This window comes from Dermacentor andersoni, chromosome 3 (genome assembly GCF_023375885.2).
Source record: "Dermacentor andersoni chromosome 3, qqDerAnde1_hic_scaffold, whole genome shotgun sequence".
NCBI classification, from domain to species: Eukaryota; Metazoa; Arthropoda; class Arachnida; order Ixodida; family Ixodidae; genus Dermacentor; species Dermacentor andersoni.
Genome location: NC_092816.1, coordinates 158,068,514 through 158,085,293, shown reverse-complemented (window position 1 = coordinate 158,085,293; position 16,780 = coordinate 158,068,514). Strand labels below are relative to the sequence as shown.

General features: G+C 48.4%; 1 protein-coding gene across 1 annotated transcript; it reads left to right on the top strand.

The window, feature by feature from the left end:
• Positions 1 to 4,772: 4,772 nt before the first annotated feature.
• LOC140216575 (endothelin-converting enzyme 1-like) lies at positions 4,773 to 15,698 on the top strand. Its single transcript, XM_072286943.1, has 3 exons — positions 4,773 to 5,594; positions 9,889 to 11,612; positions 15,234 to 15,698. The coding sequence occupies exons 1-3, from the start codon at positions 4,773 to 4,775 to the stop codon at positions 15,625 to 15,627; spliced, it is 2,940 nt and encodes a 979-aa protein (XP_072143044.1). The 3' UTR covers positions 15,628 to 15,698.
• The last annotated feature ends 1,082 nt before the right edge of the window (positions 15,699 to 16,780 follow it).

The window sequence follows — 16,780 nt, the reverse complement described above, 5'->3', positions numbered from 1 at the left end:
GGATGGATGGATGGATGGATGGATGGATGGATGGATGGATGGATGGATGGATGGATGGATGGATGGATGGATGGATGGATGGATGGATGGATGGATGGATGGATGGATGGATGGATGGATGGATGGATGGATGGATGGATGGATGGATGGATGGATGGATGGATGGATGGATGGATGGATGGATGGATGGATGGATGGATGGATGGATGGATGGATGGATGGATGGATGGATGGATGGATGGATGGATGGATGGATGGATGGATGGATGGATGGATGGATGGATGGATGGATGGATGGATGGATGGATGGATGGATGGATGGATGGATGGATGGATGGATGGATGGATGGATGGATGGATGGATGGATGGATGGATGGATGGATGGATGGATGGATGGATGGATGGATGGATGGATGGATGGATGGATGGATGGATGGATGGATGGATGGATGGATGGATGGATGGATGGATGGATGGATGGATGGATGGATGGATGGATGGATGGATGGATGGATGGATGGATGGATGGATGGATGGATGGATGGATGGATGGATGGATGGATATTATGAGCGTCCCCTTTGAAACGGGGCGGTGGGTTGCGCCACCAAGCTCTTGCTACTATACTGCCTAATATCCTACCTAGGTTAAACAATGAAAAAAGGAAAAAAAAACACTGAACTACCACGCCTAAATTTTCTGATCCCCTATTGCAAACTGTGCTTTTGTGACGGTGGTCAGGGGCGCGCCAAACGCCAGTCTTCCTTGGAATGCCGCGTGGGGTGACGGGTTGGCATGCTGGCGGCGGGCGTGGTGGTGGACGACGGAACTGTGTCGTCACTGGGCCCTGCCGAGGGCGCGGAAGGGAACGTGACGGCGGGCTACAGCGGCGTATGTCATCGCTTGCGGCTGATGCTGCGGCGATTCAGGGGCTGCTCCGAGTTGTTGGCGGAGCTCCTCACGGACGGCGTCGGGAATTGAAGCCACTTGAGGCTGTGATGAACGGAACAGCTTTTGTAGCTCCTCCCGCACGACCGCTCAGATAGTCTCGCGCAGGTCGTCGGTGGCCAGTGACTGAACTCCGGCGTAGTTTGTCGAGTTAGTGCGGCGGTTGAATTACCGGCTCCGCATTTCCAGTGTCTTCGCGATACCGGTGGCCTCGCGAAGAAACTCGTCGATGGTCTTCGGTGGGCTCCGTACCATTCCGGCGAAAAGTTCCTCCTTTACACCACGCATCAGTAGGCGGACTTTCTTTTCCTCGGACATTTCCGGGTCCACGTGGCGGAATAGGTGGCTCATTTCTTCTGTAGAAATCGCGGTGGTCTCATTAGGCAGCTGCACTCTGGTTTCTAGTAGTGCTTGGGCTCGTTCTCGGGGTACGACGCTTGTGAATGTCTGCAGGAAGGCGCTTCGGAAAAGGTATCAGGTCTTAAGGTTGCTTCTCGGTTCTCAAATCTCGTCCTGGCAGCGTCTTCCAATGCGAAGAAGACATGTCGCAGTTTGTCGTCGCTGTTCCAGCTGTTAAATGCCGCGACCCTCTCATACGTCTCAAGCCAGGTTTCCGGGTCCTCGAATGTTGAACCACGGAGCGTCGGAGGCTCCCTGGGCTGCTGCAAGGCGATGGGGGACGCTGGGGCTGCCATTGGGGTTGCCTTGGCCACAATCTTCTTGGTCTTCTCAGGTAGAAGTCCGTGATCCGGGGGCAGCTGTTGAAGACGGCGGCTTGCTGGATGGTCCGGGACTACGTTGGTGTTCTCTTTGCGGTCGGGGCTTGGATCACGGCTTGTCGGGGGCGTCCGGTACATGAACGAAAAGCACCCCCACCACTTTTCAGAGTAAGAAGACAGTACTGCTACTGTGTTCTTCAACGTCACCACCACGTGACAATATTGAGAGCAACAGAGAATTCACAAGTTGGCTTTGCCGCAAGGCATTTGCAGTTCGCTGCCAAGAATTTTCCCGCAGGATAGCTTTGGACAGCTTCACTAAAAATTTGTGATTAGGACACTCGTGTAAAAACGTTTCAACACCTTGTGGTTTGGGGAGGGCTCGCAAGATGTCGCTAGTAGTGGCGCTATTATTACTGGTGTTAGTTATCATAAATTGAAACAATTTATGTTAACTCAAAGGGAAGCTCATTACTTTTCGAAGCGAGATGGGGATGCCCTAAAACACGCACCTACACACCGAGATTTGAGAAGGAAGAAGAAGCATGTGCTTGGTGTGTTAAAGCTATGGAAACTAGGGAGCATGTTTTATTAGAATGCGAAGACGTCTACCCAGCGGTCGATTTAGGCACCACTGGCCTCCTTGAAGCCCTTGGGTTCAGCGAGAGCAGTGCAAAAGTAAACATGCCCGCAATAGGGATTAGGCGATCGGAGGATTGGTGGAGGAAAATTAGGGAAACGACAGAAAACGGAGACGTACGAAAGCATATTTCGCAATGGGGGGGTCAGAAAAATTGGTTGTGGAAGTTCATAGTGTTTTTTTTTATTGTTTACCCTCGGTAGGACATCAGGAAGTATAATAGAAAGAGCTTGGTGGCGCAACCCACCGCCCCGTTCTAAAGGGGACGCTCATAACATCCATCCATCCATCCTGCCGATACAAATCCAGTAAACCGGCACTGCGTAACGTGCAGCACGTTTACAGAGAAGCTTAAACATTTAGCGTTGGCTTATAGGCTTCACGGAATAGCCGCTGATCGGAGACAGGCAGCAGGATAAGCTAAATCCCCTTAAACTTCATAAAGTAGTGCCATGCTTTGAGGAATGCCGCCTCCTCCTCGCGCGCTCTGGCCGAGGCCGACGCCGCGTCGCTATTGGCCTAAGAGCATCACGTGGGCCCTCGCGCCGTGTATCAGCGCCATTTTTTCTCAAGAAGCGTCTACGGAGTGGCGAGGAGCGCATGTTGGCGGCGCCGTTGCTACTCGCGAGCAGTGTAGGCGGCGCGAGGAGAGTGTCGCTACATTACGAAGGTTAAGGGGTTTTAGGATCAGCGCACTTATGGCGACATCTTGTGACGCTTTGTCCAACTGCAACACCCTAGCAACATTGTTGAATTAAGTGGTTACCTTCATCGAAGGAGCAGAAAAAGTGGTCTGCACATTAACCATTGTGTCAATGACCACGCCTTCTACCAGCACTTTAATGCAGCATCATTGGTCTGTGCAATAAAAACTGTTGCTAAGCTCAGCGTCACTGCGGTTAAAACTAGCGCCACAAGCTGGCGACACAAAAAGAGGCTGCTGTCTACGAGGAAGATAAAAAGAAGGTTAAAGAGACGTATACACAAATGCTAGAGTGAAAAGCACAAGTAGCGTACCTGAGCAACTCAAGCAGGCTAGATGACTACTTGTCGCCGCACCGTTTCAAACGTAATACCAATAAATCATCATCATCATCATCATCATCATCATCTGGCCATAGAGGTCATACTGACTGCGGAGGAAAAGCTAGGTGAAGAAAAGTGGCCACCGCAAAATCGCCGTCATGTTACTACCCCTCATATTTGTAAAGCAAGAAATAATCAGCATATGATGCGAAAGCAAGCGTTCACACATAGCACATACGTATGGGCAATGTGTAAAGTTCATTCCGTATATTTTTGAGAAATATTCGATGGCTGTTTATAACATTTCTATGAAAGAAATTACGGTGCATGAAAGGATGAGTTTGCAGGCGCCTGAACTAGATCGCATTGCCGCGCTAAGGAACACTCGACATCGTGTCGATTGCACGTCTCTCGCCGGAATAGCAGCTCGTCGTCTACGCCTGAGCGTCTGTACAGAGTGGCAACACGGCGGCGCCCTTGTGGTTGCCAATGTCAGTGAATCAGCGCTATGGGCAGGTTTTTCTCTAGAGTTGGTTATACTAACTCCATACTGCAAGTTCTTGGCAACCTGCATGGTATGACGGGCAGTGGAAAGGTTCCTACTAATACAACAAAGCTTTACCACACAAAGGTGTGCCGACCTCGGTAAACGCGGTCATTCGCACTCAAGCGACACATTGACAAGCATGGTTGAACGCTTTCCCGTAGAGAGGGAGTGCCGTCGACTCTGCAAATCGCGCTGCCACAAAGGTCACGTGAAAATATCTCTTAATGCTTTGGCCTCCGTAGCGATGGCGGAGAGCAAGCTATCAGCATCAAATAATAATTAAAAATAATAATAATAATATGGGAGTGTGCTGGCTCCAGTGGCCAAGGAAAACACTGACAGTAGAGAAGCCTGGGAGGCCTTGCTCCAGAGCGAGGCTGAAGACGACCAGCGTCGAGCAATCCGCCTGGCCGTTGAGGCCGTCAAGACTCACCGTCCTCAACCCGCGGGGTCTGCTTCTTCCTCCCCCCTACCTATGTATAGGTTAAGAGGTGGGCAGCCCAGCTCGGTGGAACGATAAAGTTTTCAATCAAGGAATCAATGAGCTTGAAATCGATATTGAAATCAAACTTGTGATCACGACGAATATTTACGCGTTACTCGCACTCCCTCTAAAAATTAATAATTTCACTCGCATTAAGTTGCCGCAATTACTGAGCAGAATTTTTTTCAGTTACACTGATATCATCTTCGTCTCAATTGGTCATCTATTGCACGCGCGGTTTGAGCTACGTGGCTGCAATAGAAGAAGAAGACCTCAGTCAAAGAGCGCACTCCCACAATCTGCTGGAGCAAGAATACGAACGAAAAATATGCTTCCTCGCACCACAGAAGAAAGCAGCAAGAAGCTGCGCACTTCTCGAACGCAGTCATCGGCTTCGATGACAAGCGACATGTCGCGTTCCTCGAGTTCCTCGGGCAAGAGCAAAGCAAAACGGAAGATCCCCAGCGGTGACATTCAAGATGGGACTGAGACTTCCCCCCAGGAATCGTTTCCACTCGCAGGCACGACCACCACCGCGGCTACCCCGGCAGCAGTCGCTGGCACGAGCGAACCTACGAAAGGCAAGGGAAGGTTGTCGTCTTTCGGTGACGAGCAGCAGAAAGCGTCTGACGCCGCTGCACATCGTGACGGTTCCACCAACGGCGGTCCGCGAGATCCCACTGCCACCGCGTCACCGGCACCGTCTTTCTCGAAACAACCCGTGAAGACCGATGGCCGGCCACCAGGGTTGCCAGCCGTCCAAGGTGACCGCCATTTGCTTGCACGAGAGCGCGACTCGTCGCAGCTGCAGTCTTCATCGCAGCCCGCTGCCGCCGCCGCTGCCGAGAGTACTCCCCACGCCTCGCATCGGACTTGGGTCAAGGAACAAGACCGGAGTTCTTCGCAGCTACTTTCTGCACAGTCCACTAGATCTCCACTGCATCAGGCCAGCAACGCGAATCTGCGGGAGTGCCGCCCGAATTTGCCTGACACCGTCAGCAAGGCGACAATGTCTGTCGCTACCCCTTCAAGCACTAGCCCAGGCGCCACCGCCAAGCTGGTCGCTCCTGACACAGCGGAGCACGGAGAGTATTCTAAATCACGTTACTCGCGAAGCTTGTCGGGACCACGTGATCCGAGGCTTGAGCACCGAGCTTCCCTCTCGTCTGTCCTTCACCTGCTCAAAGAACAGCAGCCCAGGGGGTTTTCGTCCAAGGGTTTCGAATGCGACGTGAGTAGCCTCGCTTGGTTCAGTCGTACTAACGTGGCCGTTTCTGTTTCTCAGCGTGAATGCCACTACACGCGCGCGATACTAAATACGATGATAGTTACAGGGTAGTGAGAAAGCGTAGCCGTTATAAAGTAAACACAAGAGTGCAAGTCACTGCGTGCCGGGAAATTGACGCGCGAGAAACATTTACGGGGGCCGAAACTCAACCGCGTGAAACAGATCACCGTTAAAGTCTTGCTAGAAGGATGCAAGAAAGGCCCTCTCTTAAGTCACTCAAACCGAATATATTGCTATAAAGTAAACTGTCTTTATAAACACCATCCTTAATAAGGAATGAAATTATATATCCTCTTCCCATTATTTACCTTTAGTTAGCCAGAAGAGCTGCCGGTACTAGTAATTAACGCAAGCACGTACCCTTCGGCTCTTGTATTCGAGGGTTGACAACGTGGTGATTATATAGTGTGGTATAGTGAATTCAGTGTCACTTCCGGTATGCACCGACTACAACGCCCGAAGCGGCAATGAAGCTACAGGAAAACGCTGCTGGCGCACCTGGTCCCTGCCCTATGCATGCCCGCTCAGCATGCAATAAAGAGGAGTTCTAAATTAAATTATGGAGTTTGTACGTGCCAAAACCACTTCCTGATTATGAGGCATGCCGTAGCGGAGGACTCCGGAAATTTCGACCCCCTGGGGTTCTTTAACGTGCACCTAAATCTAAGCACACGGGTGTTTTCGCATTTCGCCTCCATCGAAATGCGGCCGCCCTGGGCGGGATTCGATCCCGTGACCTCATGCTCGGCAGCTCAACACCGTAGCCACTGAGCAACCACGGCGGGTGACAAGGAGTTGAACTTCGTTCTTTAGAGCCTGCACTCGCTAGCATGCTCCGCCGGAGCGTCTCGACTGCGCATGCCGACTACTTGCTGTCTTTTGCACGATCATTGAGCGGTCTGCCTTACGCACTCGCGGAAAGGTTAGCGTTACCATGCTTTGCTTCCACTCTGTATGTTTTTAATGCGAACAATTCTTCGCCAACCGCACCAACTCATGAACACACCCCATATATTGTGTTCATGGGAGGTTTATTTGGGCAAATCGAGTTTGATGTACTGCGGAGCGCAGAGAAAGAGGCAGGTGTCCGCAATGATCGAGCAGCTAGGCGAGCCCAGTTTATTTCTAACCCTCAGCATATGCCCGAGCTGCATTATAAGCGCCTGCTCGAATTCTTCGAGAGAGTCGCAGAGCCGGTCGAGGCGTGCCTTCTCAGGGCCACTGCCATAGTCAGGTACCCGCGACATGCTTCGCAAAACTTTGATTCCCACAGTACATAGTATCTGCGTAATGTTTTGCTCATCTTTTTTTACCGTAGCGGACATCTGCGAAACTATCGTAATCGCCTGTCCATTGTGTCACACGTTAATGTGAAAATGTGTTACTGATATGTTTCATCGCCTGATTAACGTTGGAATACGGGGGCATGTCCCTCTTGGCATTTCTGTTATAGCGGTAAGTTCTGTTGACTAGATTTATATTGCGCCCACAATGTGCCAGCGGAGCCTACATTGGTTTATATTACGCGCGCACTAGATGCGGACGCGCAAGTATCCAAACAACAATTTGGCTTATAAAATATGCAGCCTTATGTGCAACGTACTCACGCAGCCTTTAGGAGGGATTTACCGATTTTATCAATCATATCTGGGTGAATACAAGGTTTAGTTTATTGTGACCCTAATAATCATGGCCTCAAGACCCGAGCTGCAAAATCTCTAGCGTCACACACCGGCGTCCTACAGTCAAGGCACAAGACGCCCGCCAGACATTTGACCTCGTCACGATGTCGGGTGACGCTAGACAGGCTAAAAGGAAGCACGCGTCAGACAAGTAGGCATACTCTAGTACGTGGGACATAGGCATACAAGGAAATTGCGCCCCTCTAATTGGTCATTTACGTTTCTAGTTTGCCGAGTATAAATGAGAATGCACCCCCAAATCAGTGGCCGTTGCTCGCCTTCTGATCGCAGTTGAATGCCTCAACTGAGGCCACAAGCAGGCAGTGGGCTCCTGACGCTATAGTTGGCATGGCATGACAGCGTATGGCGCCTATGTACCACAGTGCGGCATTCCTACCTCAATAAAAGTATCCTCCTGCACTAAGCTCTACGCAGACCCTGCTACACCAACAAAGTGACGAGATAGCTTAGGCCTTGTGCAGACAGAGCTCTTTAACTGGAGCATTTCTCGACCGGCAAGTTTATCAATATACAGAAGTGCTTGTGCATAATGTTTGAATTGATGTAACGAAAAAAAATCAGATTTTCAGCTTTAAGCATTTTTTGCCTCCGACATCAATGAGCGCTGAGCGTTTAAGACCTATGAGTAAGCAAAGAAAGCCCACTTAGTTTTTTTTTTTAGTTCACATTTAATGTCGCCCCATCGACGTGTTTCCTCACTTAGCTGGTTAAACCACTGGGGTTGCCTTTTACTAAATGCACATTTTTCTTTTTTTAATTTATAGACATCTGTTTTTCTTTCTCTCTCTCTCTCTCTCTCTGCAAGGAATTCGCATCTGGTAATGCGAATATTAATTCATTACCAGGAGGAGAGACCACTAGTCATTGTTCAAAATCATGGAGTGCTACATTGGACGAAGACAAACTGAAGGGTACTCAAGGTCAAGCGCCGTCTTTAAACCTGGGAATCCGGATTGCATAGTGCAAACAAATAAGGAAGGGATCCGAAAGAAGTGCTGCACAGATCCAAAACTAGATAAAACATTACAATCTGTTGCCCAGATTGTATTCGCACGCTGCCTCAGAAACGACAGCTCTTTCAGAGATAAATTACTACATGGTTTGCTTGCAGATGGTTTGCCTTCCCGTGCAATATGGGCTGCTTTAATGATACCACAACTGAGTTGATCATGATGCTCGCTTATAAGATTCATTTGTTTAAACAAAGATGAGCAAGAAAAAACGTGAAATCAATGGACAACACCTATTTACCATCGTACAAATGGTAATTTTGCTCGCCCAGGCAGTGATTTATATTTTTAAACACATTCCCATGCGGCCTTACACGTAACAGCTACAACAGCGAAATGGGACCTAATGTCCAAGGTGCCTTGCAGAATTTGAGTAACGAAGCCGATGGCGGATAGAGCATGGTACGGTTTTAACGCGACAGCGTTAAGGAGCTCGTGTCGCAGAAAATCCGGTGTCGGCGGCGTCGGTGGCGTTGGCCATGAGTGAAAAATCCCGGAAGGCAATTCATAAATAAAAACAACTTGCAAGATGGTCTGGGTAGGAATCGAACCAGGGTCTCCGGAGTGTAGACGGAGACGCTACCACTCAGCCATGAGTTCGATGGTTTAAAGAGGGACAAAAGCGCGTCTAGTGAATGCGGTGTTGCCTTAGAAACTTGCCGTAGAAAGTTATACTGCGGTGCATATCGCTAATTATGAGCATGTAAATTACAGAAGTCGCAGTTAAACGAGTACCGAAGTACGTTTCCGCTACATTTCTTCTGCACTTGGCGCACATGCAGAGCCATCTTGCGGCAAACACAGAAGATCGCCTCCTCGCATGTACGGCGCTGCCCGACAGATGGCGCGCCACTCGCCCACTTCTCCCCTTCGTCTCGTTTGAGCGCATTGGGGCCGTGCGGGGACCTGTTCGAGGATGCCCCAATAAGCTTTCGTTTGATAAGATTTCTCGCTCTCTCCCCTTCCAACTTCCAGCATGCGTCACTCGAACCCTCATGTTTATTTCTTTTGTAATCTAACAAGTTTTTCTCGAGAATCACTGGTACTTGGTCATTCTCTCGCGCTTCGCTTTCAACTTTATTTGCGTTTTGTTTCCCAGCAACGGCTCTTCCTTATCCTGTGCGTAGCTTGTGCTGCACAATTAAACGGAATTTGGGGTTATTTTGCCGCTTCGATGCGACAAAGCTGCGTATTAAAACTACAAGCTCCAAGATGATTGCTCGAATGGCGCCTTCATTTCCGCGCTGACAACTAACATAGACCCCGGCCACGGCGGCTGCATTTCGATGGCGCGACATTATGTCCGCTAAGTTACCGCGGTGGTTAATACAGAGCGTTCAAGATCAGGTTTTGAAGTGTTATTGCACTACTGTGAAGCAAGACTATATAAGACCAGTCATACACACCGAGTGACGGTGAATTTTAACACGAATAACAAAACAGCCATGGAGGTTTTTCTTGTTCAGTAAATAGACTACCCAGATGAACTACTGTTGCTTCTCTTTTCTATTGTTCTCGCTGCAGGCAAGGCGTGTTTCTGGTCTCGTGGTCACGGTAGCAGGGGTGCCGATAACCAAACGACAAGTCGTCGTAACCACCATCTTCGTATTTTTCATCACAGTCGCGTCAATTATCGTTGCGATCATGTTCATGCGAAAAAACCGGTCTGTGCCTTCCGAGCCGCTGTGCGAGACTGAAGACTGTTTGCGTCACAGCTATCGTCTTTTCGGCAATTTAAACCGCAGTCTCGATCCATGCGAGGACTTCAGCGCGTACGTCTGCTCTGCGTGGTCGCCTCCCCAGGGCTACCTCGAACACTCCAACTCGGCTATGGATGACGTACGCAAGTCGTGGTTCCCAAGATTCAATGACGTGCTACGTCAGGGCTCGAAGATAATTCGCGCCGGCCTCAAGCCACTAGCCATGTACTCGTCTTGCATGGGCGACCGCTCAGAGTACGGCTCTAACGTGGAGATATTCTGGAACTTTTTCAACGACTGCAGGCTCACTTGGCCGGAAAAATCAGAGCCAGGTAGCGCCTCTGCTCTCGAAGCACTGATGACGCTGGCGCTGAAGTGGCAGGTCCCACTCTTATTTCAAGTGAGGGCACTGCGCTTAGAATCTGCGCCAAACTGGCGGATCACTATGAATCCTGGTTCCCTTATACCCCTGATGTACCAACATCACCTCACGGTTAAACATTCAGGGGGATACGATAAGTACTGGGCCACGTTCCACTTCGTCTTGAGGGGCAAGCACGACGGTTCTGCGGTAAACAAGACACTCATAGACTCAGCACTAACGATGGAAGGTGATGTCTATAGAAGACTCCTGACAAACATGCGGCCGGCCGTCGTGCATCCAGTGCTGGCGACAATCGCCGACATCGGAGCGCACACGCCGTCGGTGGACTCCGAGCAGTGGCTTCACGCCTTCAGGCAGTCCAAGCTCGAGCCTGAGGTGGAACATAGCGACCAGGTTCTCTTAAGCGACGCGGGCTTTTTTCGGGCATTCGCAGACGTGATGGCATCGTACAAAGACACCGAGCTGTTGTCTCTGATAGCCTGGTCTTTCGTGCAGCAGTTTTCTCCCGCGGCGGACTACAGGCTCCTGGAGAACCGCTACGACCAGGGCGTCACGATATATCGGCCTTACTTTTGCGAGCGATTCGTGGAGACCCCTTACCGCTTCCTGGTGATAGCGCTCGGCTCTGTGGCGCTCTTCTCGCGAGAGGAGCGTTCGACCGTCAGCGCCTGCTTCGACAGCCTCGTCTCGGCCGCAGTGGACATGGTGAACGCTTCGGAATGGCTGGACACCGAGAGCCGGCAGCTCGCCGCCGAGAAGCTGTCATCCACGCGCCTCAAGCTGTGGCCCCCAGCGAAGTACCTGGAAAGCGATGCGCTCGACAGCTTGTACAAAGATTTTCCCAGCGCAGAGTCGTCCTTCGCGGAGTACTGGGTCAAGTCCAGCCGCTGCGCCGCTGACATCTACCGTCCGCGCCCCGGCATCGATATCTTGGGCTATACAGTAAACTACGCATTGCCGTATCTAATCTACGACGCGGCAAGCAACTCAGTGAAGGTGGCCGTCGGCGCTGTGACCAAGCCTCTTTACTACGCTGGCGGCACAAAAGCAATGTTGTACGGCGGGCTGGGTTTTTCTATGGCACTGCAACTGGTCGCCTCCTTGGACAGTCAAGGGATCAGATGGCATCCCAACGGCACGTTCGGCGACTCCTTTCTATCGCAGTGAGTGCGTTGAAAAAATTTAAGGCCACTTTTTCGGTCCATTCGTGATGGCAACTATGTAGCCTGATAGCACGCTCTGGTTATACATGAGAAATTATTTACATTCACACTAGCTTCAGCCACTTGTGTGACAGAATCGATGAGTTCGAGTTGCACAACATTTTTCTCTTGCAATGTTGTGTACTGTACTAGTTAAAACTTTAGTCTTATGCAATGTTTGTCTTTATGCACTACGCTGTTCGCAAGTGTTACCACAATCCAAACATTTCATCTATAAGGACACTGTAAGCTTCCGGCTGTGCGATGGCACCGGAACTAAAACGATGTTTGATGAAGAAAAAGTTGAAAAAACGTGGTGATGTGAGAATTAAAATCAACTGTATTAAGTTCATAGAAAAAAACAACGTGCAGATAAATATACAAAAGGACGTATGAGAGCACTAGGCTGTTAGACGACTTCTGTCCAAGGTTCCAAACAGTGTGGTGACTTAACTAAAACAGCATTATGACCGCAGTAAACGTAGTTTCATTAAAAGAGGAAAATCACCACAGATAAATGTACAAAAATTATGAGAGGGAAACGCCATACAATGAACATTATTCTAAAGAGATGAATGATTTAGTACGTAAAAACACCATCATTTATTTAAAGTGCCAAACCAAGTGATGAATGGTGTTTCGGATATCTTGGTTGAGCGTTCCAATTGGATATAGCAGAAAAATATGCGGTAAGTGGACCACGATTATTCCGTATTACAGATAGTAGCAAATTTCCATCTGAGGCAAATCTAGTAGGATTAGTGTTAAGAAGATCAGCTACTACAAAATGCACTTGATGGTATAAGATGATTCAATGACTTGAACAAGATAATGACGAGGCGTCATTTCAATAAACTAGAAATTGTGATTATATCAGAACTACGATGCAATGAAGGGCCACTGCTGCGATATGAACTTAACGTTAATATTATAATGGCTTTGTTTTATTTGTGCTGTATAGGGGATAAATGAATTGGGTAAGTGCTGCCCCATGTCGTGATACAATGATTTATGTAACTTTATGGGAATTAAGGCCGTAGTGTTAAAAGAGTGACCAGCTCTGGGTACAATTTTGGTGCGATAAACTAGTTTTCTTTGCTTATGATCAAGTTAGAATTAATGAATGAATTTTTATTTTGCATTGAACAATGAAGGATGGTGAAGAAGAAGCCACAAAAAGACGGATTGAGAACCCTTAACCGCTTGGCGAAATATAAGAGCGATAAAGGGCAGCAAACATACATACCCAATGAAAAAAAAAGACTAATAATAAAAAAAGGACAATAAAGGCATAACTAGATGGCATCATGCGAACACATGCGATAAACACCTCTGACGTGTGTAAATTATAAATTCATAAATTTATAGGGTATGCTGTGCAAATTTATCAACAAGAGCCAAGTAATGACAATGACAACATAAGATCACAAGTTTAACAATGCTTCAGCATTTCACAGAAATAGGGGATTTCACATAAAAATACCTTGATAAAGCACTCGAAACTGTTAGTATGAACTTATGTAAACAATTTACTTAATAAATAATGGAGCCAAATCAGACAGTTTAATCACTGAAATACAACAAAGATGTAAATAACAAAGGCATCATACCCAAAAAAACGTACAGCGCGAAGGACAAGGACTGCCATATACGACATGCACAGCGCTGGTTCCAACAATATTTTATTGCGTTGCCACATCGTGTGTATATATACAAGAAAGGGCATGCGCAGAAAATGTAAGACAGTCACATGGGGTGCTCTAACAGCAAGTCACTGAACTAAGAGCAGGGTCACCTGAAAAAAATAAAAAATGATGCATTACGATTTCTATCTGTTTAGATACGTGACTTCACCAGGTATCAGCGCGATAGAGGGGGCACTATCGCAATTACTGCCTAGTTTTCAGATGAAATCAGCTTCCACAATTTCCCGGGTGAGCTGTGAGCTGTGTCTCGCTAAAACTTTAGTATCTTCAAAGAATGGCACGCAGCCGCAGTCCCGGCTATGGATGCTCAAGTGGCCTTGTACAGTGCTGTGGACGTTGTTACAGTGCTCTCTTAGTCGATCGATTAAGCAGGTGCCTGTCTGTACAACATACTTCCTGCCGCAAGACAGGAGAATCTGGTAGACTACATTCGTTGTGCACGTCACAAAACGTTTTCTGTGCCCGACAGAACTCTGATGCGATTTAGGCGCGTTTACACGCTTACAGAGCCTTGCCAATTTTTCCGGGGCTACGAAAACGACTGTCATCCCTGCACGCTGACCAATTTTCTTTAGCCTATGGGAGAGATCATGCACATACGGTAGCACTGCAAACCTGCGTCTTTCAGCCCGCTGGTTCCCTGATTGAGCATTCAATCACAATGATTCAATGGTTATATTTTTAATGAATCGTCTGAAATTGGCTCCCAAAGGCAGGTAATAAGTGTAGATGCAAAGCAGTGGTTTTTTAACGTGCGCCCAACAAACCGCGGCTATCGAGGTCGGTTATTGAACCTGTGACATGACTTTGAGGAGCGGACGACCCTTGCGCTGCTCTATTCACGGATTCTTGTCCGAAATAGTACGCAACAAATTCCAGGCGTGTTCGCTCAGCCGGTCGCCACGACTTCTCTACAGGCGTGGGGAAGAATACGAAGAAGTGCGTAAAATTACCGTCGTAACAATACTTAAGCGGCTTTGAAACACTTATTGAAAATAGTAAAAAACATTGCTGATCTGTTAACGAGCTTCCTGTAGACATGTGCACCAAATATTCTTTCACTGCATGCAGAAGGGGAACTTACAACGTCGTGTCAAAAGCATTGAGCAGCCCCTTGCTCTCGCATCCGCAATCATCGTCATCGAACGCAGTTGGTCCACCAACGCTATTTGTGCTGATTTATGGACTGCAATAACATTCCGAGTAATGCATAACTTGTAATCTTTAGCAAATGGATGAAAATATATACGTCTGCGGTTTCAAAAAGGCGCAGATAAAAATTATTTCGTCTTTGCACTACGTGTAGCTGCGTCTGCTGCGCGTGGCCTCACACATGGCAGCGGTGTGCTGCATAGCGTAATATTACGCGGCCGCCAGAATGTGCCACGACGAGCCCTTTCGCCATCGCGACACTTAGCTTTTTTCATCGGTGCTTTTTGCTATCTTGCCTTCTCCGCTTTTTAGCTGGCAGCACGCTAGCGGAGACAAAAAGAGAGAGAAAGCCAGGTATCGGTGAGATAAATGCGCTTATAGGTGAAGGATTAAAAAAAAATTTGGGTCATGAGATTTGTGCGACGACGCACCATAATAGTTAGGTCATCTTATGATTAGTTAGAAAAGTGTTTGATAGCCCCTCTAATCTAAGATTTGCAGTGTTGCCTGGGCTTAAATGCGTCTTAGTGCGCTTGCCTTTGCACGAACCGTAAATCATAGCAAGCATAAAGCAAGCAATCCGTACAACCCAACACAATATCAAAATCTTTGTGGGGACAGGGACCATACTATTTCATCTGTGCGTTCCGTCCGGTGACAACCTTCTGTCCACCAACGAGTTCTTGTCCGTGACCGTGACGTTGATCCCTTGATTCACTTTCAGCGATTCGGCGAAGGGTTTCAAAGAACGGGACGGCTGCCTGGCCAAGAGCCAGAGGTACGTCGGTGGAAACGCCGAGCACAGCCAGAGCGGAACCGGAAAAATAGCCAGCGTCTTCCCCGAGATCCCCGCTGTCGAGGTGGCCTATGCGGCTTACCGCCACTCGTTGATCGATGGTGGCGACGAAGTGCCGCGGGGCATTCCTGGTGGTCTCTCGGGCGACCAGGTGTTCTTCATGACCTTGTGCTACATGACGTGCACGTTGCCCGGAGCCGTCGGTCCGCAAACTGTGGACTGCAACAAGGCCGTGCGCAGTTCGGAGGCCTTTGCTCGGGCATTCCGCTGCCCCCTGGGGTCGCCGATGAACCCAAGGAGGAAGTGCACCTTTTTCACTTGATCTAGGGACGTGCGCGCGAGTGAAGCGGCCAGGCGGTCGCTCCCTGCTCGTGTACATTTATTTAATACGCATCGTGCACACAAGCAAGATTGAAACATGATAGGGTTTTCTGTATAATCGATCAGTCCTTATCGAAGGCAACAATAAGGCTGATAGTTTTTCCGGGCCATTGGTCGTCGCTGGGAAACATAAGTACATGGCTTGGAGCTTTTTGGTGTAGTTGAAGCTATTGTGTCATTTTCTTTTGTGCCTTGAATAAGCGATCCTTTATTTTATCGCTACCTGCCGTGTTTGTGTTCTGTTCATGACTGTACACAGCGCATGCCTTTTGGTAATGCAAGCATTGAGAACTCGGACGATATGTAATTTTGCGTCCTTACTTGCGAAGTACTTTTGTTTTCATTATTTATTTGTAATCAGTGCACTGTGCTTTTCCGAGATCTTGCTGAGCAGGACGTCACCTGAGTTCAATATTACTGTTTCACACCGATATCGCTCATGTGGGCATGCGTAAACACGTTTAATTGCTCAGTGACACAGGCCCTGACAGACAGACCTTCGTGCACTGTCAGAAACGCACTGCTGGTGTCCGCTGTGTGGTGCTTTGAATGTGCTGAAGTTTTCTGAAGGGAAGCATCCCGTTCAATATACCTTGTTAAGAGCGCTGATTCTCACCTTAATATGCAATGCTTGCTGTGAAGAGTTATGCTGGGGGAAGTGTCGCAAAGTAAGATCGGAGACAGTGGCTCACGCATTGACTATTTGCCTGCTTTCCTTTGAGAGGATACGCATGCTCAGTGTTTGTGGTTCAAATCGCTTGCCACGCCTTCCTTGTATTTATTTAACATGCTAAATCTGGCATAGATGATTTCAAATTGTGCTATATAGATGGGAACCCAGGCACCTTGGATCCGCTTTCCGTTTGTATGTCCAGGTAGGGTAAACGAGCTTTCTCTGAAAAGAGCATTTGTGTCTGTTCAGTGGACCTGCAGTTGCTCAGTCAAGTTAAATATTTATCCTGGAATACTTACAAGCTTCTCGGAAGCATTGCATAGTGACAACTAACTCAAATGTTTTTCCTTCTACAGAGCCGTTGCGTTAGGTCGTAATATACGGGTTAGAAAAAAAGTTGGGTAGGCTGTATCAGGGACGC

Coding starts and splice junctions, on each gene's coding strand:
- LOC140216575 (XM_072286943.1), top strand. CDS start 4,773: ATGTCGCGTTCCTCGAGTTCCTCGGGCAAGAGCAAAGCAAAACGGAAG. Junction 5,595..9,888: donor CCAAGGGTTTCGAATGCGAC/GTGAGTAGCCTC, acceptor TTCTCGCTGCAG/GCAAGGCGTGTTTCTGGTCT. Junction 11,613..15,233: donor GGCGACTCCTTTCTATCGCA/GTGAGTGCGTTG, acceptor ATTCACTTTCAG/CGATTCGGCGAAGGGTTTCA.